The sequence below is a fragment of the Rhynchophorus ferrugineus genome, unplaced genomic scaffold (assembly GCF_030347505.1).
Source record: "Rhynchophorus ferrugineus isolate W39M unplaced genomic scaffold, kcgeb_rfMv2 rfM1, whole genome shotgun sequence".
Classification (NCBI taxonomy): Eukaryota; Metazoa; Arthropoda; class Insecta; order Coleoptera; family Curculionidae; genus Rhynchophorus; species Rhynchophorus ferrugineus.
This window is the reverse complement of record NW_027472580.1, coordinates 21,094,382-21,119,913: the sequence shown is the minus strand read 5'-3', so window position 1 is coordinate 21,119,913 and position 25,532 is coordinate 21,094,382. Positions and strand designations below refer to the sequence as shown.

Below are 25,532 nucleotides of genomic sequence, written 5' to 3'. Positions count from 1 at the left end.
GCATACGTAGCGCCTTGTACCAATTTATTTATTATACCATTATTATTACTATTATTATTACCATAAATACCATTTATTTAGACCGATAACTTGGCTAGCACACGGTTTCGCACAAAACTTTGAAGAAGTGCGAAATTAAATCGTTACATATATTGTTTTATTATTATGCAATAATGAAAAATATCAACTGTAAGTAAAATCAGTTTCGGATATACCCCAATAAAAAAGCAGGCAGCAACGGCCATCAAATCATACCTACCAATGGATGTTTAAAAAATACAATAAAGGCAATATACTTAAGGAAATTTATCTGTAAAGGATACTTGCTTTCGCCATTATTGTGCACATTTGCCTCACTCAGTTTACATAATAGTATTACCATTTATATTATATATATTATACCATTGCTTTTCTGTTCCTTAACCTTTTTCAAAACTGAAAATGTGCTTATGTCAATAACTGAAATGTCTGTCGTTAACAGGCACGTCAAACATAAACAAACAGAGCCGGTTGAGTTGACGCATGTATCTTGTTAAAGCGTTATGACTCGCCAGTCGGTAGACTTAATACCGAGGATCGTGGTTCGAATCCCGCGTTAAGCAGTATGAACCTACTTCATTATAATAGGTCAATTGAAAAGTCCCCGGCCTACCATAGTAAAACACATTTTTTTGGCAAAATTAGTTTTTTTATTCAACATAATTCCCTTCAAGCGTGATACACTGATTATAGCGACCCTCCAAACTGTTCAATACCATTTTTGTAGTACGATTTGTCCTTTGCTTCAAAATAGGCCTCAGTTTCGGCGATCACCTCTTCATTCGACGAAAATTTCTTCCCAGCGAGCATTCTTTTGAGATCTGAGTACAGTAAATAATCGCTGGGGGCAGATCTGGAAAATACGGTGGACGAGGAAGCAATTCGAAGCCCAATTAATGGATTTTGCCATCGTTATCACTGACTTGTAACACGATGCATTGTCTTGGTGAAGTAGCACTTTCTTTTTCTTCAAATGCGGCCGTTTTCCGGCGATTTCGCCCTTCAAACGGTCCAATAACGCTATGTAATAGTCGCTGTTGATGGTCCTTCCTTTTTCAAGGTAGTCAATGAAAATTATTCCTTGCGCATGCCAAAATACAGACGTCATAAACTTGTGAAACGATTGTTGCGTGTTCCCACGCTTTGGAGCGGGTTCATCGTGTGCAGTCCACCCGGATGACTGTCGACTGGACTTCGGAGTGAAATGATGGAGCCATGTTTCATCCATTGTCACATATCGACGCAAAAATTCGGGTTTATTACGCCTGACCATCTTCAATCACGGCTTCGAATCATCAACTAATCGTTGCTTTTGATCAAAAGTGAGCTCGCGCGGCACCCACTTTGCACAGAGCTTTCTCATACCCAAATATTCGTGAATGATATGATGTACACGTTCAGTTGATATCTTTAGAGTGTCTGCTATTTCATTCAATTTCAATTTACGGTCATTCAAAATCATTTTGTGGATTTTTTAAACGTTTTCGTTTGTAACAACTTCTTGTGGGCATCCACTGCGTTCGCCGTCTTAGAATTAAAATAAGGATTATTAAAAAACACAAAAAAAATAAATCTTTTTATTTCATTTTAATCAGTCTGATTATTGAACTTTATTTAAAAAATATCAATTCATTAGTACAAATATCGAAATACTGTTATTATTTGTTATAGAACATATTTTACAACAAAGATATTGTATACTACAACATAATATTGTTGCTTTGTGTTGACTATAAATATAGTTATATAACAATATTCAAAATCAAATATTATTTCTCTCAGAAATTCAAATTGTAACAGTTTCTTTATATTTTATATCACAATAACAATCATATATTTTAAAATAAAAAAACCATTCATTCATTTAACAAAAATGTATAAAAGAAAAATTAGTGTTTTTTTAGTTTCTTCGCATGATGAACCTTGCCCCTAAGCTTTCGGCATATTCTGCTAACAACAATGATTACAACATATAATATCAGTGATAACATTACTGTAACTAGAAGCATCACATCTACGAGATAATATTGATACCACGGTATATTGATTCCGCCTACTCGAAGATGACGGGCTCCATTGTTCCTCACTACATACTCCATCCAATAAACGGCCGTATCCTTAGGCGTCATAGGTCTGTCATGGAACAATTTTGATCTACGTTGAACATTTTCCCTATATTTAGGATTATTCAGCAGTTCGTTGATGAGATAACTCAATCTTTCTTCCGTGAAGTCATTGCCATGATAATCAAGTTTTAGCGCGTATCCAGCGTACTCTGCCCTTTCAGCATTAGCGGGTTGATCACCAAATACCGGAATAGCCAGGATCGGTACACCATGGTATATCGTTTCTGTTGTACTTAGCAGTCCACCGTGAGTAATAAACAGTCTAACATTGGGATGAGCTAAGAAATAAATAATATTACTTATTAAATAAACTCGAAAATTAAAACAAAATGATTCATTGTTTTTGCCTTATCTACAATAAAAAGATCACAGTAAACTGTGCATCATAATTAAGATATACACAAGTCGTATTCAAATAATAATATGTTCTACTACCTTCTCAAACTACAATTATTGAAAATATATCAAGTATGTTCAAAGTAATTATTCACAACAACTTAACAATTAATTTAGAAAATGGATTAAATTTAAAAGAAAACAAAAATCACTGGATTATTTGAAATCTAAAAGGCCAAAAAAACTTGCCGTTGTTAGTGAAATCAGCAAAATTCAGTGTATTATAAGTTGTTGAATGTATTATTATAAAAAAAAAGCTTTCTAGTGAGTAACAGTAACTGTTACAGCTTGAATGGTATATTCTGCAGCATACGTAGCGCCTTGTGAATACCATTTATTGAGACCGATAACTTGGCTAGCACACGGTTTCGCACAAAACATTGAAGAAGTTGAATCGTTACCATCATTCTTTCGAAATGTATCGCCGTGTTGCCAAGAAAATGGGAAAAAGTTGTACAAAATGATGGAAAATATTTTATGCCAATATTACTTAATAAAAATATGTTTAAAGTAAAAAAAATATAAGAAAACTCGCAAGAACTCAATAGAAGATCGCTGATACCTTTAAACCAACTTAACCACAATACCGTCTACATAAGGGATATAAATCTAACCAACTTCATGATCATCCTAAAAAAACAGCTTTGGAATACTTGAAGCCATCCATGACACCAAAACAAACAACCTAAACAAAGCTTAACCCGAAAGAAAGGTAATTGGAAGACCGCTATTAATTGAACACAGCATTAAAAAAAGTGTTGAATAGCTATTTTAATCATGTATCCAAAAATAGGGCGACTTTTGCATGATATTAAATTTTACCACAAAATCACAAGCAATCATTATTAAATATTAATGTACAATGTAAATTGATGTAAAACTATAGCATCATTTATTTCAAGTACACTGAAATTATCAGCTTATTAATTAAATACTTTAATTAGCTTGAATTAATTTAAATTAAATTATATTCAAACCTAAAGTGTTTATCTTAAAATATTTATATTTCTTAGAAAGTTCCAAATACATAATATAATAAAAACACTTATTAACTTTATTACCTAAAATATCCTGTTGTGGTAACCATTTCTTGATCAGTATATTTGATGGTTTCCCAGGTAAGTCCTCCTCGAATTTCCAAATAACTTTTTGTTTCAAACTTCCCAAAACATTCAAGAATATTTTCTTCTTATCCTCGGCCATGTCTTTACTTTTTAAGTTCGATCCCATACTGAAGTAAACGACACCATCTTTAGCACTATCAAGAAAGTCTTGCAAATCCTTAGGCAGCTTCTTTGGTGGATCAATATGATAACCGCCGATCTCCACCATGGACGGTACTAAAGGTTGAGGAGCGTAGATGCTGGTGTGAGAGTTCAGCAGAACTAACGAAGCGTTAAAATACAAGTCGTAAATATTAGGCGGGTTTTTGATGGCACTATTTACTAATTGTTGATGTTGCGGTAAACTGTAATGAAGCACCAGAAAATGATCTATAATATGGAAAAAGAGATTCTTGGTTCGTTCCCAAAGAGTCATTGGTTCCCTGGGATCACCTGCTGCGTGGAAATGTCTTACATAGGAAATCTCGTTCGGGTTACCAACCGTGGGGTTAATCCAACTATTTGGACCGAGACTGGACAATATAATCAATGGACAATTGAATACAGCAGAGAATACTCTCAGAGCATCGTTCTGGAAATGTTCCATTATAACTGCGTCATATTTTTCATTAGAGTTCAGGAGCTGCGTAATTTTTGGATGGTGCAGGGTTTCGTTGGTACTCTTTAAAAATAGGCTCATCATTGAACTCATCATCTTTAAAAAGCTTTGTTTGTTCATATCAAATAGGTTAAATTCAACCATTGCCTCTACAAATAATTACAAAAAAAAACATACTTAATGGTTTTTATGATAATTAATACAAAAAACCTTTCTGAAACTATAGTACAAGGTGTTTTCATCAAATCGCCAGCTAAGTCTTAACAGCAAAAATTTTAATCAATAACGATATTAAATGTTTTAAAATATTTGTTACTTAAAAATAACACTGGTATATAAAAAACAAATAAACATTAGTTTCATTTTGTTACTGTATATAACATACATTTTTGCTGGAAACATATTCAGGGCGAATAATTATTATTAGTAGTAAACATATCAACTATTTGCAAAAACAAATGACAAACTAAGAGAGTGACGTCTGGTAAATATAATGAGTCAACAGATTTAGCATTTAGGGCATTATTGCTTCAACGTTCAGTTTGATTTTTTATTTATAATAGAATGGTTCTAATCGTTTTCAACCAAAAGTACTAAACATTTTTGCAAAATCTCTACTCTAATGGAAAGTCATCAAGCGCTATATTGTACTGATTGTTCAAGGCAAGAATTTACTTATGAAGATTGAAAAATATGGTCGGTTTAGGAATTACAGTAGCCGAGAAACTATGACGACATCTGATATTTCTCTTAACCAAAATATTGTAACCAAAGTAGTTGATAAAATGGAAATTTACCCAATAAAGCTCACAACATCTGGAACATCTATCAACCACAAGTGAATTCAAAGACTAAGACAAACAATTCAAGAAGAGAGCTATAACAACTTATCAAAAGGTTAGCTTATCACTTTCCCCGCTAATATCGGTAAAATATCTGGTTTCCTAGATTTTTTATCAGAAGAAAATAACTAAAAAACTTCAAATTTTATAATAATGAAAGAGAACTTCGACTTGAATATTCATGTAGAATTAAATAAAAATATGAAAAGCATTGAAACCTAGGAATCCTAAGAATCAAAAAAGAAATCAAAAGATTCCACCACTCTCTGCAACTTGTAGTACTCGTATAACAGGTCAATTGAAAAGTCCACGGCCTACCATAGTAAAAGACATTTTTTTGCCAAAATTAGTTTTTTATTCAATATAATTCCCTTCAAGGGCAATACACTGATTATAACGACGCTCCAGATTTTCAATACCTTTTTTGTAGTACGATTTATCCTTTGCTTCAAAATAGGCCTCAGTTTCTGCGATCACCTCTTGATTCGACGAAAATTTCTTTTCAGCGAGCATTCTTTTGAGAACATCAATCTGAAAACAGGAAATAGTCGCTGAGGGCCAGATCTGGAGAAGAAATTCCAGAAATTCATGGATATTTGCCATCGTTTTCACTGATTTGTGACACCGTGCATTGTCTTGGTGAAGCAGCACTTTCGTTTTCTTATCATGGCGGCCGTTTTTCGGCGATTTCGTACTTCAAACGGTACTATAACGCTATGTAATGGTCGCTGTTGATGGTCCTGCCTTTTTCAAAGTAGTAAATGAAAATTATTCCATGCACATCCCAAAATACAGACGTCATAACCTTGCCAGCCGACTGTTGCGTTTTCCCACGCTTCGGATCAGGTTCACCGTGTGTTGTGGAGTGAAATGATGGAGCCATGTTTCATCCATTGTCACATATCGACGCAAAAACTCTACGGGTTCATTACGCTCGATCATCTTCAAACAGTGATCTGAATCATCAACTCGTCGCTGTTTTTTTTTTCACAGAGCTTTCTCATACCCAAATATTCGTAAATGATATGATGTACACGTTCAGTTGATATCTTTAGAGTGTCTGCTATTTCATTCAATTTCAATTTACGGTCAATCAAAATCATTTTGTGGATTCTTTTAATGTTTTCGTCGGTAACAACATCTTTTCGACGTCCACTGCGTGCAGCGTCTTCAGTACTCATTTCACCACGTTTAAACTTGATACCAATCCTTGATCGTTGATTTTTCCTGGGGCACTGTCCACAACCTCGGCATCAAGCCAAGTTTTTGCTTCAATTGTATTTTTTCCCTTTAAGAACCAATGATAAAATATTAATCTATGATATAAACTCGCGAAATTCCTTTTTATCCATTTTTTAACAATAACAAAAGTTGATTCACTCAAAATGCTATAATTCACAAACTAATAATCCGACAGCTGTCAAAATTATGCACGCATCTTTTGAGGGTTAGAGCTAACTGGAAAAAACATATGGATTTAATTCTAGTAACACCATCCATATGTTAGGCCGAAGACTTTTCAATTGACCTGTTATGCGCACTGTTACACATGTTGCGAATGTAAATATGTAAAATGAGTAAATGAAAATGCAGCATAGGGTCTGATGAATTATAGCTAAGGGGAAATAATTAAAAACATTTAAAAAATTATAAATCAATTGATCAGATCAAATATTAATGAGTTTAATTAAACCTATAAATTAGTTTTAAAGGATTTCTTTAATTTGAAGATTTATTGTAAAAAATCGTTACAATATATTTTATTTAGAGTCCATCTCGAAATATCAAATCAGATGTTAGAGCAAAGGCCGGAGAATACGGCGGGTGGAATAGCACTTCCCATATTAATGTTTCCAAATACGTTTTATCAAGTGCTGCAACATTTGCTTGAGTGTTGTCATGCTGAACAATAATATTGTTGAGTGTTTGCTCGTATTCCGAGCGCAGCGCTCGATTTAAAAGCATTAATTGTAGCGGATAACGATCTCCATTGATGGTTTTATTATATTTTAGCACTTCATAGATTACCACCAAGCTGATTCCACCAAATACAGAGCATTATCTTGGAGCTTTGGATATTTGGCTTTGCCGTTGATGTTGATGCTTGACCAGGTAGTCTCCATGATTATTTTTCACTTTGGATTATCGTAATCCATCTACTTTGAATCACCAGTAACAGTACGATGAAAAAAGCCTTTTCGATTTTGCCATTTTGCCGATTTTAAAATGCTCACACACGACTAAACACCTTTCAATATCTCTTGACCATTCGTACGGCACAAAATACCCAAACTTTTGGATAATTCCCATATTCTCCAAGCGATTAGAAATTGTTTCTTGTCTTACTCCCAACAATATTGCATATTTTTCACGCGTTTTACACGAATCATCGAGTAATGATTTCAAATCTTCATTTTCGACGAAATATCACATACTGGAAAGTGAATCCTGTTAATGAGTCTTCAATATGAAGGTGGTTACAAATCTCTACCATGCGATTTAATACGCAGTAACAGCATCCGTTGTAAATCCTTTAAAATTAATTTAGAGGCCTGATAATTTAATATTTTAAAAAAATAATTAAGCTAATTCTTACATATTATAAGTAAGAAATCTATGAATCACTTCTAACACAAAGTGATAATCATCACTATGTTAACTATTACTACTATAAACAATATTAACAATGTTATCATTTCAAGAGTTATAAAATTCACAACATTTCATCATATTACTTTATACATTTTTATTAATAAACAAGAAAACATAGTCGTTACAATCAATATATTGTGATATTAGTAACTATATATTGTAACTTATAATACGATAATATTAATCTGAATAATCCTACAATATTTCAAGAGGAACGACTTAATTTTCTCAGAATTTTAATGGCTACTCTTAAATCAAGGAATTTTTCCATAATCGTTTTATAATCCCGCCATTATTATCCATTGGATTTAAGTATTAACATAAATAAATAATAAAGCTGTTATAGAATGAAGTGGGTTTATTTCACTTATTGCATAATTTATAATATACTAAATATAAATCGTTATAGACGCTATGGTTATTGATGTCTCTGAATTTATTTCATCCCATTGTATAACTAGACAAACGAAAAAAAATGATCACTTACAACAATGTGCGAAAAAAACCCTTGTCGAAGCCTGGGGAAGTTTCCTAAACGGTGGTAAAGTCCACATGAACACCAATGAAGATGATACTAGGTGTTTGATTGGATTGAACAAGAATTGTTCATCATAAGTGGTTCGAACTTGGTCAAATCATTAATTTAACTATCGATTGTCAAAAGCAAACAAATAAACGAAGCGATTTGATCAATAGAAATGGCGTTGTCTTCTATTACGACAACTCTACGCCACATACATATTTGGTGGATAGCCAACAATTAAGAGAGAATAGGTGAAAAGACCGTCGTATAGGCCAGATCTCGTCCTGTCATTCCAGTCTGTGCAAAACTATCTTAATGATGTAAAACTGGCTTCAAACAGTGTTGTGAAAATTACTTAGTTCAATTTTTCGTACAGAAACATCAGAATATTTATATTATAGTGACAGAATTCCTTAATAACCATAAACCATAAAACCATAACTTGTGTTTGAGAAAAAATTCACTTTTCCCCTGATTTAAGTCAAAACTGCCAATCACCAACAATGTTGAGTGAAAAATTTAGTACAAAGTACTCCAATATCAAAAATAACTTTGAAAATGCTTATTATTGATTAGTGAGGATTCGATATTTATATATAAGTTTGCCCAATTAATCGTTAACAGTGAAAGTTTTTTATTTAACAGGGTTGATATATATGGTCAAGGGCGTATACCGCTCATCGAATATCCTGAATCAATTTAAACAGTTTGCTGACAAAATTGTTTAGTTACTACTGAAGTTTTATTAAATTTGACTGGTTACTATCTTTAAATTATAATAAAAGATCCATAATAAATTTATAATCCATTTCATTCTATTATACGGACTGTTAATAGGCAATAAAAATGTATATCGTATAGTTAGTTGTACTCGTTGTCCAATCAAACAAAGCTTAAATGATAACTAAAATAGAGTGACTTTAATTTAAAATAATAATTGCTACATCACTGAACTTGAACCGAATTTACAATAACAATGACTTCCAACGTCTAGTTTCAGAAAGGTCGCCGGTAGAATGTAAACGTACTCTCAATTTTCTCAGTAAAACCTTCCAATTCCAAGTCGGTAAAATTTCCTTTTGTTTTCAACGGTTCTTTCTGTTTCGTAGGGGAAACAAAAGTGACATCATGACCGGCGTCAGCTAAAGCCTTCATTAGTTTGAAATCCAAGATGTAATGGCTGCCCGAGGACGTAGGAAATAATCCTAAATATCTCGCCGATTGGACGGAGTAGCACACGCACAAAATCACCAACACCGTTTTCCACATCGTGCTCTCACTTGTCGACGAAATGCACAGTAGATTCAAAACAACAATGATAAAAATTTCGTAGGGGACCTGCGATTTATAATACATCGCGAGATAAACCAATAAATTATCAGTAATTGCTTAGTCGTCGAGCGTCGAGCAACACTGATGAAAATTGGATTATGTGGTTAAAAAATATGATAAGGATCTAAACTAAAATTAAGAGAACGAGATCAAGTATGTTGTATATTTCGTTTCACTATTATGCGGCAACCAAACGTTATGGAAGTAATAATATTTCAGCTTGATTATTCGCTTATTCATTCTACAGTGATCAAAAAATAGTAGTATTTTTGAGATAAAATACAAACAACATGTATTTGTATTTTAAATATTTTTTTTTGATTATTATAGCTTCCATTCCATTTTAATCAACTCGAAACGATATTACGATAATGGAATTAACTTAGGCTCATTGGGCGATTGTGGAATAATGAATGATATTTTTGTGAAAACTGATAAGTTATATTTCAGTCCCCTTTTAACTAGCTAGAAAAAAACACCTACTACTTGACATGGGCTCCGAACCACGGTTCTCAGCATTACGCCCACCGACTGACGAGTCGTCAGTTTAGAAATCATCAGGATCTTCCCGGCTTGATTACTGGTGTGACTGGAATCATTTTTCTTGTGGAATTTCGCACTCTTATCTTTCTGAGAATCACAGTTATAAACAATCACAAATATAAGCTTACAACCACGACCAGCAGTATTCGAACCCGCGTCTATCGCAACAGTAGCACGACCGTCCTGTTTCCAACCAAGCCGGCATTTATTTATTTATTTTTGTTAAATTTTGAAGCCTCCTTTTTACCAACTAGGGTTTATCTGAGCAGAACCTATTGCTTAACGTGACAACGGTCTTCAACATTAAGCCTACCGAGTAATAAACTTAGAAATCATCCCAGAAGACTCCAGTCCTACCCAGCCTGGTTAATGACGTGGATATAATGGTTTTACTTGTCGGATCTGACATGCTAACATTACAGAATCATCACAAAACAGTAACACCTTCAGGGTATCATGGCTTTTTTAGCGTTTGTTTCTTAATCGTTTTCGAAATTGAAAATATGCTTTATCCGAAAAGATCGTGACAAACAAAATCGTAATAAAATTAAATCAAACATAAACGAACAGAAGACCCACCTGCTGGTCGTAAGACATTTATGATTATCCTAGATGTCTTCTGAGGGGATTTCTAAGTTGGTCACTCGCTAGTCGCTAAGCTTAATGCCAAGGGTCGTGGTTCGGAGTCCACGTTAAACTGTAGGTCCAGTCCAGATAAACCCTCGTTGGTAAAAATGAAAAATGATTTTTTGAGAAAGCAGCAACTTGTACAATGTAAAATTAACTTATAATATATTACAATTATAATTATATAAGTTATACTGATAAGGAATAATAAAAAAAAGAATATGTTTGACAACTTTTATTGAAATTGTTAGACTCCAAGCAGTCTTAAAATATCACAATAAAAATGGTCACGTTTTTGGCGCTTGCGCCTGCAAATGCTTTATTGTTAATTATAAATAATTCAAGTACTGGGTACAGCAATTTCTATGAACAAGATACAAAGACCTAATAATATTTCAGGAAATACAGTACAATGTACGTTAAATTGGTGGTGGAACTTCATTCCCCTTTAGCGATAGGTTTAACTATACCTATATGACTGAACATATTTTTGTTAAGTTTCTCATCCACTTCATAACAAGTTGCAACAAGCTTCTTCGAACAATAGTCCTATCAGGAATTAGAACAATGACTAATTTAGAAAACCCATTCTATAATATTATAATAATAATATATACTACTTCTTAAAAATAACAATTTCTACAGGAAATAATGGTTTTCAGGAAAGCAAACCTTGCGGCGAAACGATCACCGATATCATATGACGTCAGTTGAGCGCGAAAGCATCCGAAACCTTTCATTTTGCATATTAAATATGAATTATTAATAAAAGAATGTTTGATAATATAAAAACACAGATAAAACTAAACGAAACAAAGGTTTTCAGGAAAAGAAACTTTACAGTAAAATGAACTAGATTTATGATTGGTTCGTTATGCACATGCGCATTTCGATAATCTGCATCTGGTTATATTTATTATTTACTAATTTCATGATTATGTTTTTACATACTTGTTAATTTGTGATACAACAGATTAATTGAAAAGTCCCCGACCTAACACATAGATGGCGTTACTAGAATTAAATCCATATGTTTTTTGTTAGTCCCAACACTCAAATAATGCGTGTATAAATCGTCGGATCATTAGTTTGTGTATTACAGCATTTTGAGAGAAGCTACTTTTATTATTTTGGAAAAAATGGATAGAAAGGAATTTCAATTTTATTCAATATTCAATTCAATTCTTATTTTCAATAAATAGGAATCAAATATTGCTTTTTGAAGGAAAAAAATACAGTTGAAGCAAAAACTTGGCTTGGTGCCGAGTTTCCGGACACTGCCCTAGGAAAACCAACCATCAAGGATTGGTATATTAAGTTTAGACGCGGTGAAATCAGCACCGAAGGCGGTGAATGCAGTGGACGCCTAAAAGAGGTTGTTACCGACGAAAACATTTAAAAAATCCACAAAATGATTTTGAATAACCGTAAATTGAAACTGAATGAAATAGCATAGATATAAAGATATCAACTGAACGTGTACATCATATCATTCACAAATATTTGAGTATGAGAAAGCTCTGTGCAAAGTGGGTGCCGCGCGAGCTCACTTTTGACCAAAAACAGCGACGAGTTGATGATTCGGAGCAGTGTTTGAAGATGATCAAGCGTTATAAACCCGCGTTTTTGCGTCGATATGTGACAACGGATGAAACATGGCTCCATCATTTCTATTCCGAGTGGACTGCACACGATAACCCGGTCCAAAGCGTGGGAAAACGCAACAGTCAGCTGGCAAGGTTATGACCATCAACAGCGACTATTACATAGTGCTACTGACACGTTTGAAGGACGAAATCGCCGAAAACGGCCGCACTTGAAGAAAAAGAAAATGCTTTTTCACCAAGACAATGCACCGTGACAAAAATCCATGCAATCCGAATTGCTTCATCATCCACCGTATTCTCCAGATCTGTCCCCCGGCGACTATTTCCTGTTCTCAGATCTCAAAAGGATGCTCGCTGCGAAGAAATTTTCGTCGAATGGTGACCGACGAAACTGAGAACTAAAAAAAACTAATTTTGGCAAAAAATTTTGTTATGGTTGTAAAAGTTTGATGAAGTTCAACAAAAATACCAAAATACCTGTTTTTATTAAGAATGAAATTAAAATTAAATGAAATTATAGCAAAACTGAGGATGACATATGTGAAAATTCTATTCCAACAAAGATTAAAATAATTGGAGAATAACAAGAATCATTTGATTTACTTGCTTACCAGATAATTAGATTTTCGAAATCAGCTTTTGATTTAATTTGATGTTTGGTGAACAGCTAAGAAAACTACTCCTAATTTAACGACTGTTATTAATTGATATGATTCTGCAGACATAGTACTATAAAAGTACTAGAGGTAATTCTAAATATGAAGATGTTTCTGTAAATTTGAGCAGTACATTTTTCTTAATAAAGCACTAACCGAATATTGCAGGTAATAAATATATTAATTTGTACATCAAGAGTTAAAACCAATATTGCATAGAATATTAACAGTTATGAAATAGTTTCCCAGAATTTATATTATTTATTTGTTGGCGAGATTTTAGTTCCCACGTGGGACATAAGACAAAATAGAAAGCAATAGATAAATGAAAGCCCTAGAAGACAAACTAAAGATGAGCTATCTACAAGGGCGAGATCGAATAATGCAATAAACAAGCAGATAATGTTGCAGTTTTATTTTAAACTTTAGGTAAATAAATGATTCTTTTAATCGACCTATTGTACTTATTGTTTCTTACAATATATATTTTAGGTAAGAAATATGGAAAAATAAGGGTTATATGAATATATAAACGAAGAAATTATGAATACAATAAGATATATGACATTCTATTCTTTGAATTAATTTGATTATTGTAAATACATTCCTTTAACATACATTGTAAACTGTAAAAAATAAATTACATAAAATAAAATAAAATAAATGTTAAAGTCAAATATCCATTTCAAAATTTTTTTATTCATATATATTCTCTGTTTAATATACAAACATGCATTAACTCATATATTATTCCATATTTATGTTTATAACATAAAAGTAAAGAAAGATTATGTATACTTATGATGATTCTCTGAAGCTGTTACAGTTCTGAAAATAATCTTACTTATATATAATGTACAGTACAGTGGTGTAATAATTCAAACTTAGTAATACTTTACCGATAATAGAAACTTAATGGAATTCTTGAGATAGTTATTTTAATATACAAACATTTATTATTTTTAACCGACTTCAAAAGAGGAGGCGATTCTATGTTCGGATGTATTTTTTTTAATGTATGTTCGCCGATTTCTCCGTCAATTATGGGCTAATTTTCAAAATTCTTTTTTTACTCGAAAGAGTGCACTTCCGAGCACATTACACTCCGGATCTCATGGGGGGAATCGAGGGAAAACCTCAAATTTCAATGGCACGTCCAATGTTTTTCTCACATATTTTTAATCTAAAATAATCAGATATTTGGGTATAATGTTATTGCTAAACTGATGTGACGAAAAATCGGAAGTAGTTCAGTGTAACAGCAATTCAGATTGCTTTTTCAGCACAAAGCATATCATATAAGAAGTCTTAGAAACATTCTAGGTAACTAATTCTATGGTGTAATGGTTAGAACGTTCAAGCTCTCACGTGAAGGTCGCGGATTCGAATCCCAACAGGGCAGCAAGTTTTTTTGTTCTAATTTGATTGGAACATTTGTCAAATCACCTAGACTACAGAGCGGATCCTAGGGCACCGACTTCACAGTGATCAGTTGATAGTAGTTAAAATAATATTATAAACAGATAAATAGATTTAAGTAGGTATTAAGCTAAATTGTGTGTATATAGTAGAATATAAAATGCGTGTAGAAGATAGGTAAAATAAGCATCTTTTCTAGTTAAAAATATAAGTTTGATTATTTTTTACTTTTTAGTGAGCTCCTTATTTATTTTTTGAAGTTGGTTCAGTTTTTTGTCAAAAATATTTTATGTTATATATTAAATAAATTTTTGGTCTTATACTGAAAATACAGTGTTACAAACAAATACTGTTATACAAATGTTACAATACAAAACAAGTGTTATTAGCGTATCATATTTAAACGACTCCCCTTACTAAATTATGAGAAAAACGTGATTAACTTATTAAATTTTAGTGGAATTTCGACCACAGAGGGCGATCACTAGTTTTAATAAATCCTTCTGATGTCTCATGAAGAAAGGTCTCGTTTACGTTAGATCATGATTAAACCGAGAGCATTGTTGTCACTTCTTCCCAAAAACATCATAATCAGATATTAGTAACAAACGCAATGATAAATGATAAGCAATTAAAAATTGCAATAATTATCGTAAATAATATAACCATATACTGCAAAAGTTACAAACGTTACTATTTTAAAAAAACACATATTCTTTAAAATGTATTTTAATCACAGTCAGATTAATGAACTTTATTTGAAAAATATCAATTCACTAGTAGAAATATCGAAATACTGTTATTACATGTTTTAAAATATATGCCATTGTACAACACACTACACATTCTTTTTTATAAGTTAAAAATACAGTTAAATAACACTATCAAAAATCTGAATGAGTTTGTTTTATATTAAATGAATACATTTCATATTATCGAGTCCTTAAATTAAGTAACAGGTAGGGGCAGAAGTCGCACTACCATTTTGATTGCGCACCGTCTTGATTATGTGACGTTTAGCTCAGTTTTGCTTTAACCGTTGTATTGTGTAGACGTCCAACTTTGATTATGAATATATATATATATATATATATATATATATATATATATATATATCGACAGCAGCTTTCTGGAAGACAAAGAACGTCTTGTAACGTTGAAAATATGGCTCTGGTGTGCGATAGTGTCCATTCGAAGACGTAGTTTCCTGTTACACATATCTGCACACATTTTAAGGCGAATGTTGAAAACTAATTTGCAAATGTTTCCGCACAAAATCCAATTAGTCTTAAAATTGCTACCGAGAGATCCTGATCAACAAGTTTACAGTAATGCAATCCTAAGGCTGTCTGGTGAAATTGAAGATTTTTCGTCTAAATTGATAATGAGCAACGGAGCCGATTTTCTTCTCAGTGGCAACGTTAATAAACAGAACAGTCGGTTTTGAGGAACACAGAATCCTTAATTAATTCGTGAAACATCATTGTATCCACTAAAAACAACTGTATGGAGTGGTATTCATGCTGGAAACATCATTGGTCCCTATATTTTTGAAAATGAGGTGTTGCCGTTACTGTTATTGATGAACGGTACCAAATCATGATTCGAAATGTTCTTGTGTCTGAAATGGAAGAGCAAAGACTAGAGAACATACCTTTCAGCGAGTTGGGGCCAGAGCACACACAGCTCGTTTAACAATTCAATTATTGCATGGCGTTTTTCACGAAGACTAATTTCAACACCAGACTTTTTGTAAAATCAAAAGTTTATGTGAATAATCCCCAAACGATTCAACAGCTTAAAGACAATAGTCACGGAATTGAAGAAATTCGGCATCAGATGTTGCAGGATGTCATGAAAAAGACCTTAAAAATAGCCGAAAGTTGCATTGCCAGTCGCGGTCACCTTTTACCCGATATAATTTCTCAATCACAAAAAAAAAATTAAAAACCAAATAAACTTTTTATGAAAACCAAACTTACTGATCTTTTCTTTGAGCAAAGTTATAGGCAATGAAAATGGTGGCGGGACTTTTTCCGCGCGTTGTATATTACAAGAATTTGTACAAGAGGAAAGTTAGTGTTTTTTCAATTTAACAACAGGATGAACTTTGCTCCCTAGTTTTCGGTATAGTATCCTAATAATAATAATCACAACATATAATAATAGTGACAACATTAACGTTAGCAAGAGCATCACATCTACCAGATAATATTGATACCACGGTATATTTATTCCGCCTACTCGAAGATGACGGGCACCATTGTTCCTCACTACATACTCCATCCAATAAACAGCAGTATCCTTCGGGTTCATAGGTCTATCATGGAACAATTTCGATCTATGTTGAACATTTTCCCTATATTTAGGATTATTCAACAGTTCGTTGATAAGGTAACTCAGTCGTTCTTCCGTGAAGTTATTGCCATGATAGTCGAGTTTTAGTGCATATCCGGCGTACTGTGCCCGTTCAGCGTTAGCTGGCTGATCACCAAATACTGGAATAACCAGAATTGGTACACCATGGTATATAGTTTCTGTTGTACTTAGCAGCCCACCGTGAGTTATAAACAGTCTAACGTTTGGATGAGCTAAAAATAAATCACATATTAAGAAGACCTAAAAAACATGATGAAAAGATTCGTTATTTTAGCAGCAGCTATTAGGTGCTTGCATTTATTCTGATCATTTTTTCACTTTAAAAAGGCATTTATTGAGAAACACTGGTGCAATATTTGAAATACTCAAAATATCTTTCACCATTTTCTACAATTTTTCCCATCTTATTCATACCAAACCACGGTAAATATGTTCATTGAATATATATTAGAATAGGTAACTGAACGAAAGGTAACATTATATAACAGGGTAACATAGGGTAACATTAACAGTTGACACATTTAAACCCAACTATCATACAAAATGCAAAATCATAGAATATTAGAGAATTAACTATATAAGTGGCGTTGAAGAATTATTTTGCGTAGTCTTACAGTATAAGTGTAGGAACATAACCTTTTCTAGACGTTTGATAGGCTGGTTTAAAATGCTACAGATGCATATAATTTCTATGACTCATTGGTTTGCTTGTTTTAGATTCAATTTTGTGTTCGCATAGCAAAGAGAATAGCGTATAATCAATCAATTATAATCATAATTAGATCATTGTAGTACATCGATCCATAGTAACATAATAAGTAGCGTTATTTATCTGGTTTATCAGAAACCAAAGAAATGACACACTTTTGTTGGAAGAAAATGTTTGTTCTAAAAATGTTAAAATTACGTTGAGGGTAAAAGTAATTACATTATATGAAGATTTTTAAAGTATACCCATTCAATATTCGTGTAAAATTATCTGTTGCCCTTTAAAAACGTGTTTATCGTGTCAATTAAAAACTAATCATTTTTCAGGTTCATTTACTTATTATTATTACACTTAATGGTTCAACAATCTGGACAATCGGAAATAAGTATTTATTATCATAACTATTATTCCACAAATGGACTAGAGACTGGAAAATACTGCTTAATAGCTCCAAATCCGTCCATGTTAATTTTGCTTTGCGGCGAAATGACTTCTGATGATGCTTTGAATGATTCCTCAAGCAGAATCAGCCAAATACCTCGGAATATATCTTGCTGGTAGGTTAAACTGGAAACATCACGTTAGACAAAAATCAGAGCAGATTAGACTCAAAGTCGAGAAACTGTACTGGTTAGTCGGAAGATACTACTAAGAGGTGCAAATATGGGGAGCAAGAGATCAAATAAACTAGTATCCAACGTACCCAATACAAAGTTCTACGATTAATTACAATGTTTATCACTATGTAACCAACGAAGAGCTGCACGATGAACTCGAAATCAAATGGATAGACGAAGTGATCCAAGATTTCGCTTTAAAACATTGAATAAGGTTGCTAAATCACAGCAACGTGGAAGCGATACAGCTACTGGACAACGCGTAGAAAATTAGAAGAATGAAGCGTGCCAAACCACACGAAATTATTTAGTGTATACACTAGCAATGGGAAAACAATATATTTCTTGAAGAACGCTTTTTTTAACCTTCTTTCCTAAGGTCAAACTGACCCCAAACCACATGAACTTTACTTGGCTTTAGTTTAAGTAGATTAGTTTTATTTTAATTTTGGAAATACATACTGATGTATTAACCGCGTACTTGCTTGTATAGTAATGCAAGCACAACAGAACAGTAGTAGTAAATTAATTTGTAAATTAAGATTGTACTAAGCATATCTAACACTCTTTCAGATTTATTTAAAGAAATTATTTCGGCTAATTAACCAAATGAATATGTTAGCTTAAGGCTACTCAACCAACAATGTTGTGATTCCAATCAAAAGCCGCGAAAAGGCGATTTCATTACATTCACTGCTATGACTAGACAAAACAATTCTTCAGTCTCGCCTATTGAAATCACACTATAATACAATATGATTGTAACAACAATATAAATCATGACAGACATTATATTTTTGTGTTTAGAAGTTAACAACATACTTTGTCAATTAAAAAAAAACTCAAAATATCAATGGAAATCAATACAAATTTAATTAAAAACTAGAAAAATTGTTCAGTTTGAAAGATCATAATTAATGAACACTGTGGTCTATCCAACAAAACGACATCAAAATGTATGCCGACAGCACATCCCAATATTATCACTAATGTTCTGAAGAATTTTGTAGGCATTTGACCACAGTGTCGACCAGTACCAAAGCAAAACAATTTTTATAGACTGAATCGATTACTTGGTCCCACAGATATCTTTGTAGAGGGAAACATCAGCTCTGAGTTTAAAATTAATTTTACATTTTTACTATACCGTTCTGTATAGATGAGCCTTGGCTTTTTCATTTTAAGGACTACATACAACTTCAATTTTGCAGTTGCCATTAATTGGTTTTACTTGCTTAATTTTAAAATGTTCCTTTCCTCCTTTGCTTCTTTTCCTCTACAAACCCCATCAATAAAATGTGGGTATTTCTGAAGTAGTGATTTCGATATATTCTATCATACGGAAACCTTAATCAATCAAATGTTAGACCATATAAAATGGGTTTAAATACTTAAAGTGGTAGTAAAGCGCCCCAAGCAATTGTGTTAGGTGAAAGAGATTCTCAACTTGCAACAAAGCGATGTTCTGCCTAGTTTGCTTCGAGCGATTGGGCAGTCAAATATTAGGATCAGGAACACTAATGGAATCGTAACTCCAGAAACATTATGTGATAATTTTTGTTATGGCCCATTTTGACCATTAACCTTTTACCTTAACCTTAAATGCCCATTAACGAAAATTCAAATGCTAGCACCAACTACACGAAATCAGTAATAGCAAACTGTAGATGATAGTTAAAAGTATTATGTACCCAATCTTTCATCATAAAGCATTGAATCCGTCAAAATTAATGCACCATGTATAACAATCACTTAGAATATACTTTACTTTTCAACATAGTAATGTAATAATACTATAGTTAATGAAAATTGGATAAAATCATGGTTATAAAATATCTACTATCTTACCCAGAATATCCTGTTGTGGTAACCATTTCTTGATCAATATATTTGATGGTTTCCCAGGTAAGTCCTCCTCAAACTTCCAAATAACCTTTTGTTTTAACCTTCCCAAAACATTTAAGAATATTTTCTTCCTGTCTTCGGGCATGTCTTTGCTCTTTAAATTCGATCCCATGCTGAAGTAAACGACACCATCATTAGCACTATCCAGAAAGTCTTGCATATCCTGAGGCAGCTTCTTCGGTGGATCAATGTGGTAGCCACCGATCTCCACCATGGACGGTACTAAAGGTTGAGGAGCGTAGATGCTGGTGTGAGAGTTCAACAGAATTAGCGAAGCGTTAAAATACAAATCGACAATGTTAGGAGGATTTTTAATAACGCTTTCCATTATTTTCTGGTGTTGTGGTAAACTGTAATGAAACGTCATCAAATAATCCACTATATATATGAAAAGGTTCTTGGTTCGTTCCACGAGAGTCATTGGTTCCGCTGGATTTCCTGCGGCGTGGAAATGCCGAACATAGGAGATTTCGTTGGGGTTACCAATCGCGGGGTTAACCCAACTATTCGGACCAACAGTGGACAATATAATAAGAGGGCAGTTGAACACAGAAGAGAATACTTTGAGTACGTCGTTCTGAAAATGTTCCATTACAACTGCATCGTATGTTTCATTAGAGTTAAGGAGCTGCGTTATCTTTGGATGGTGCATGGTTAGATTGGCACTCTCGACGAACAGGTTCATCAATGTTCTGATAACGTTTACGAAGTTTTGTTTGTTTACATCGAACAGGTTAAATTCAGCCATTCCCTCTACAAAAAAATCTTGTTTCAAATCAATCAATAATGACTTGAAAATTTCTAAATTATTGATATTATATTGTATAATAGTTAACCTTTCTGAAATTATAGATTAAGATGTTTCTATAAAATTTTCTGTTAGATGTTCTAGTCTAGAAATAATATTTAACTATAACTAATATTTAAAAAATGTCAAAAAAGTCTCGTTTTTCAAACAATCGTTTTGGGGAAATGTTTCGAAAAGTTTTGCGACGTCCATCATTTACATGTCACTACTTTTAACTTAATTGTTTTAATCGCTGTGCTATGAGCCGCGACGGGATCTGATTGGTTCACGTCGTCTTTACATCGTCTTTACTGTTTAATTGTTTATTTAGATTTTTATAACGTTTCGAGATTAAGTTATTAGTTCATTAGTATTTATAAGACGATAGTATAATCAGTAGAGTTAATTCTCAATCTAGTAATTGTTGTGTACTCGGATGCACAGAGAGTAAAGAAATGCAGAGCGATTTTACTTCGAAGTATTAGCTGTCTTTAAAAAGTGGTTGCTAATGTTAAAAATCTCAAACTGACTGGATTAACCATCAAAGATATTTATAATCGTCGCAGCGTGTTTTGTTGAAAGTTGAGGTACGTTTATTCATATTAATAATCATATAAAATATCAAATATTTATTTTTTAATTTTAGAAAGTAATCCCTTTCCGCAAGAAGCTATACAAACGGCCGTGTACTTTTATTCTTGGATCAATTATATGAATGCAAACATTTTAAGAGAGGATTAACCAAAGTTCAATACACTAGGAGTTTTGGTACAAAGTGATTCAGTAATTAATTATTGCCCAAGTGAGAATAAATTTGTTAAAGTAAATTAAAAATTTAATAATCACCTTGAGGGGGTTCATTTCATTAAAGAAAAACAAGTGTAATTATCGGAATAAATATATTGGATGGATTGAAGAATATACATCCTTTGGCTAGTATGTTTGACAAATCATTTAAAGCGTTCATTAGTTAATTTTTTTCATGTAATTTGCCTTTATAAATTAATTCCATACTAACGGGGAATGTATTACTAGAAGTTGAACAATTACAACTTCACTTTATACCTTCAATACAATTGCAGAGATGCCCCAGAAGATTGTTTTATTATACTGTCAGCAATTATTTGGGCTATCTTTTTTATTTTATCTCACAATATTGACACATCGATAATATAATATATATTGTCAAATATCTTTATAAAAATGTAAATTTAAACCTTTTTATTGCACACTTTTTCAGATATTATACATTCTTTCAGATAGAATGTTAAAAATAATATACACTATATACTATTGGATAAAACAGGTAAATATAATTTTAACAGAAAAAGACTAACAGAAAATAAGTTGGGTTTCAGAATAATAAAACAAAAAGCCAGTACTCTAATAAATTCTATTAAATTGATGGCCCTAAACAAATATGAAAAAGGGAAAAACAGAAGAGATAATTTTAATTTGTTACAAAGTTCCTTGTATATGATAATATTTATATTTCATAGATATACTTATTTTTATACTATATTTATATTTTATACATAACTTGCAGTTTTACAGATTATATTTAATTCATTCATTAAATTTTATTTAATAAATTTATTACAGAAAATAAATTGTTTTTTATTTAAATTTTATTGGTCATTTAAACGTGACGTCAGGGCAGTCACGTGCCAAAACTTATCAAAGAGCCAGTCTTCACGGTAAAATGTTTTCCTTACAGGTGCCTATAATGGAGATTTAAATTGACCAACAAGTCCGCTTTATCGGAATATAACATATATTTAGCTATGAAAGAAATACACGCCATGTGCGAAAACTTCATCCTAACACAGATTAAAGTAAGTCGAGAATAACAAGAAACGTCTGTTCTCTTTGTTTACCAGGTATTTAGATTTTCGAAGACAGCTTTTTGAGAGTTATAAAATAAAAATTATTATAAATAGTAATCAATTCTGAATTATAAAAATTTTAATTAATTTGATATCTGATGAACACAGAACAGCCGAGAAAAAATACTGAGCTGAGTTCTCGCTTCAAAACTGATAGTAACTGAGATGGTTCTGGAGACATAGTACATTAATATACTAGAGAAAATTGTAAAATATAATAAGATTCTTCTGTAAATTTTCTTGGTATTAATTTCTAATCCATTTCATATATCATTAGTAAATGAAAAAGCAAACAAACAAAACATAAATTTGTGAATCCACAGTTAAAATTAATGTGCTAAAGAATATTAACAACTGTAAAATAGCTTCATAGAATTAATCCTCAGTTGTTCGTGAGTTATTCCTGTGGGACACAAGACAAAATAAAAGCAAGGAAACGAAAGGCATAGAAGACAAATTAAAAATGGGTTGAGATTTCGGAATATTACATAAACTAATAGCTTGAAATAAATAAATTTATTCACAGAAAAAATAAAATAAAATATGACAGCTGTTTCAAAGGTCGAAGAGTGGTGTAAAAAAGTGTAGAAGAAGAATACAATTTAATTTAAAAATGTAGATAAAGAAATGACAATGAAATGGAAATATATAGAAAAAATTAAACTACATAAATAACTATATACATAATTTTCATGGAACCACATAGGGCGAAATTATAAATTATGAACAAATTATATTATAAGTAATTTATATAATTATATGACATTTAATTCTTTGGACTTTTAATTAAACAATTATATATTAATAATATAATTATAATATATTAGAATAAAGTTTATATTTGAATGTTTGGATAATTGGTTGCCGGAATTAATATAACATAAACATATCATATAATATAAACTTCAATTAGTAAATATAAATTTGCTATTTTTAAACGATCTGCTATTGGTTAAATTACTAAATTATTTCAAACACATTCATAATAGCGCCATTATAATTCTTAATTATAATTCTGTTTTAATCTAATAACACATCTTGAACAAATTTCACAACTCATTGTTACAAATATGGATACATTGGATTTACTTATACATTTTCGGGAAATCATATGATAATCACATGGTATCGCTTGAATTACCATTTAATTTTAGTTCGCATCAATCTCCTGACTTGCCAAAACAATTTTCAATGCTGTCAATCACATTTAAGAAGTCATTTAAAGATAAAAAATAACGCTTCGCCGAGTTGTCCCACGTTACTTGTACCACTACGAAATGTTAAGAAATAAGAAATGTATGTTTTGACTATGGTTTAGTTTGGCTGAAGGCTGTTGTGAAAATTGTGTTGCTGTGAAATTGCGTCGAAATAAAACAGTTGTGTCGGTAATTAATTTCCGATATTTGTAACAGATTTCAGCCACCATAAGAAGTATGCAATGTTAAGATTTGATGCATATGTCATTTTATTCTCTTCACATGCGAAGGAAGAGACCACACTTCCTTCGCATGTGAGACCACGACAATTTAAATGTGGTGACTTTTAACATTCAAGACAAATAATATCCTGGTAGGCCGAAAACGTTAGAAGATGCGGAGTTGCAGAAGTTTGGATAAAGACCCAATGCAATTTGTGAACGATTACAAGAAATGGAAAGAATCCAAAAGATGGGAAGATGTCAAGATAATCAAGTTAAGAAAGTCATGACGGGCAATTAGAAAATCGAAAAATTGATAAACAGTTAATACTGATCGCTACCAACAACAAATGATCAATTTTAACTGTTTTAACTTTAAAAGAAGCACTGAAATAACTGGAATAGGAAGTGTTGTTGCGCCCACCATCTCTTCGTACCGACGATGTTCGCACTTGCAGGTCAACACTTCGCCGATTTCGAATAAATTAAAAAATGGCTCGATAACTGGATTAGATCAAAAGAGAAACTGTTTCTTTGGAATGACATCTATAAAATGGTTGAAAGATGGACAAAATATATAAACTCAAATGGACAATACCTTAAATAAATAAATATTAACTATTCGTTTTAAAATAACGTGTTTTCTTTAGCGAAAAAAAGTAATTTTCCGATAATACACCAACATACAGCCAGTTTCAATACAATTATTTAAAATTCAATAGCACAAATAATATGTAAATATATGAAGAAATATGAGAAAAATTCTAAAATATTTTATTTTATAATAGTACCACTAAAATTTTAATGAAATTATAATATTTAATAACAAATTAGTGTGCAACTTAAAAGCAATAAGACCTAGCAGCTTCACTAGTAGTTTGCATCAAATGATAAAAATTCAAGACATTGAAAGGTGAGTTCCACATGAACAGCACTTACAACATGTTACGTTTGAATGGAAAATTTTAATAGAGATAAAAAATAAAAAATATGATGTTTTTACTTTTAAAAGATCTTCAATTGTTTAAATTACTAAACTATTTCGAACAGATTCATAATAGCACCCTTGAATTATAAGTCTGTTTTAATCTAAACAAATTTCACAACTCATGGTTACAAGTATGTGGGATACATTGGATATATTTATAAATTTTCGAGAAATCATATGATAATCATATAGTATCGCTTGAATGACAATTTCATTTTAGTTCGCATCAATCTCCTGACTTGCCAAAACAATACTCAATGATGTCAATCACACTTAAGAAGTCAATTAAAGATAAATAGAGACGCTTCGCCTAGTTGTCCCACGTTACTTATACCACTACGAAATGTTAAGAAATAAGAA

At 32.1% G+C, this 25,532-nt stretch overlaps 2 protein-coding genes across 5 annotated transcripts in view; both read right to left on the bottom strand.

The window, feature by feature from the left end:
- The window catches only part of LOC143206226 (cytochrome b5 reductase 4), a 227,083-nt gene that overhangs the window by 187,306 nt on the left and 14,245 nt on the right, over positions 1-25,532 (bottom strand). For 2 of the 3 annotated variants that reach the window (XM_076419037.1, XM_076419035.1), the window contains exons 2-3: positions 20,038-20,847; positions 16,421-17,075 (exon numbers count right to left, since the gene is read on the bottom strand). The exons of the other annotated variant lie outside the window; for it this stretch is intronic. In XM_076419037.1, the coding sequence (XP_076275152.1) occupies positions 16,561-17,075; positions 20,038-20,847 (1,325 nt within the window). In that variant the 3' untranslated portion in view covers positions 16,421-16,560. Of the gene's footprint in view, positions 1-16,420; positions 17,076-20,037; positions 20,848-25,532 lie in introns of those variants that run through there. 3 annotated transcript variants of the gene reach the window in all.
- LOC143206363 (UDP-glycosyltransferase UGT5) lies at positions 1,603-9,641 on the bottom strand. 2 transcript variants are annotated; one of them, XM_076419041.1, is made up of 3 exons: positions 9,329-9,641; positions 3,623-4,432; positions 1,603-2,443 (listed from the first exon to the last, which is right to left on the bottom strand). In XM_076419041.1, the coding sequence occupies exons 1-3, from the start codon at positions 9,567-9,569 to the stop codon at positions 1,929-1,931; spliced, it is 1,566 nt and encodes a 521-aa protein (XP_076275156.1). In that variant the 5' UTR covers positions 9,570-9,641; the 3' UTR covers positions 1,603-1,928. The 2 variants fall into 2 exon arrangements, with proteins under 2 accessions (XP_076275156.1, XP_076275157.1); XM_076419042.1 differs by lacking the exon at positions 9,329-9,641 and adding an exon at positions 6,323-6,725 and having other exon boundaries at positions 3,623-6,280.

Excerpts from the sequence above, each read along its gene's own strand:
- LOC143206363 (XM_076419041.1), bottom strand. The coding sequence starts at position 9,569 with ATGTGGAAAACGGTGTTGGTGATTTTGTGCGTGTGCTACTCCGTCCAA. Across the intron at positions 4,433-9,328 it reads TTTTACTGAGAAAATTGAGA|AGGCAATGGTTGAATTTAAC; the intron begins GTACGTTTACAT and ends AATTATTTGTAG. Across the intron at positions 2,444-3,622 it reads ACCACAACAGGATATTTTAG|CTCATCCCAATGTTAGACTG; the intron begins GTAATAAAGTTA and ends TTTATTTCTTAG.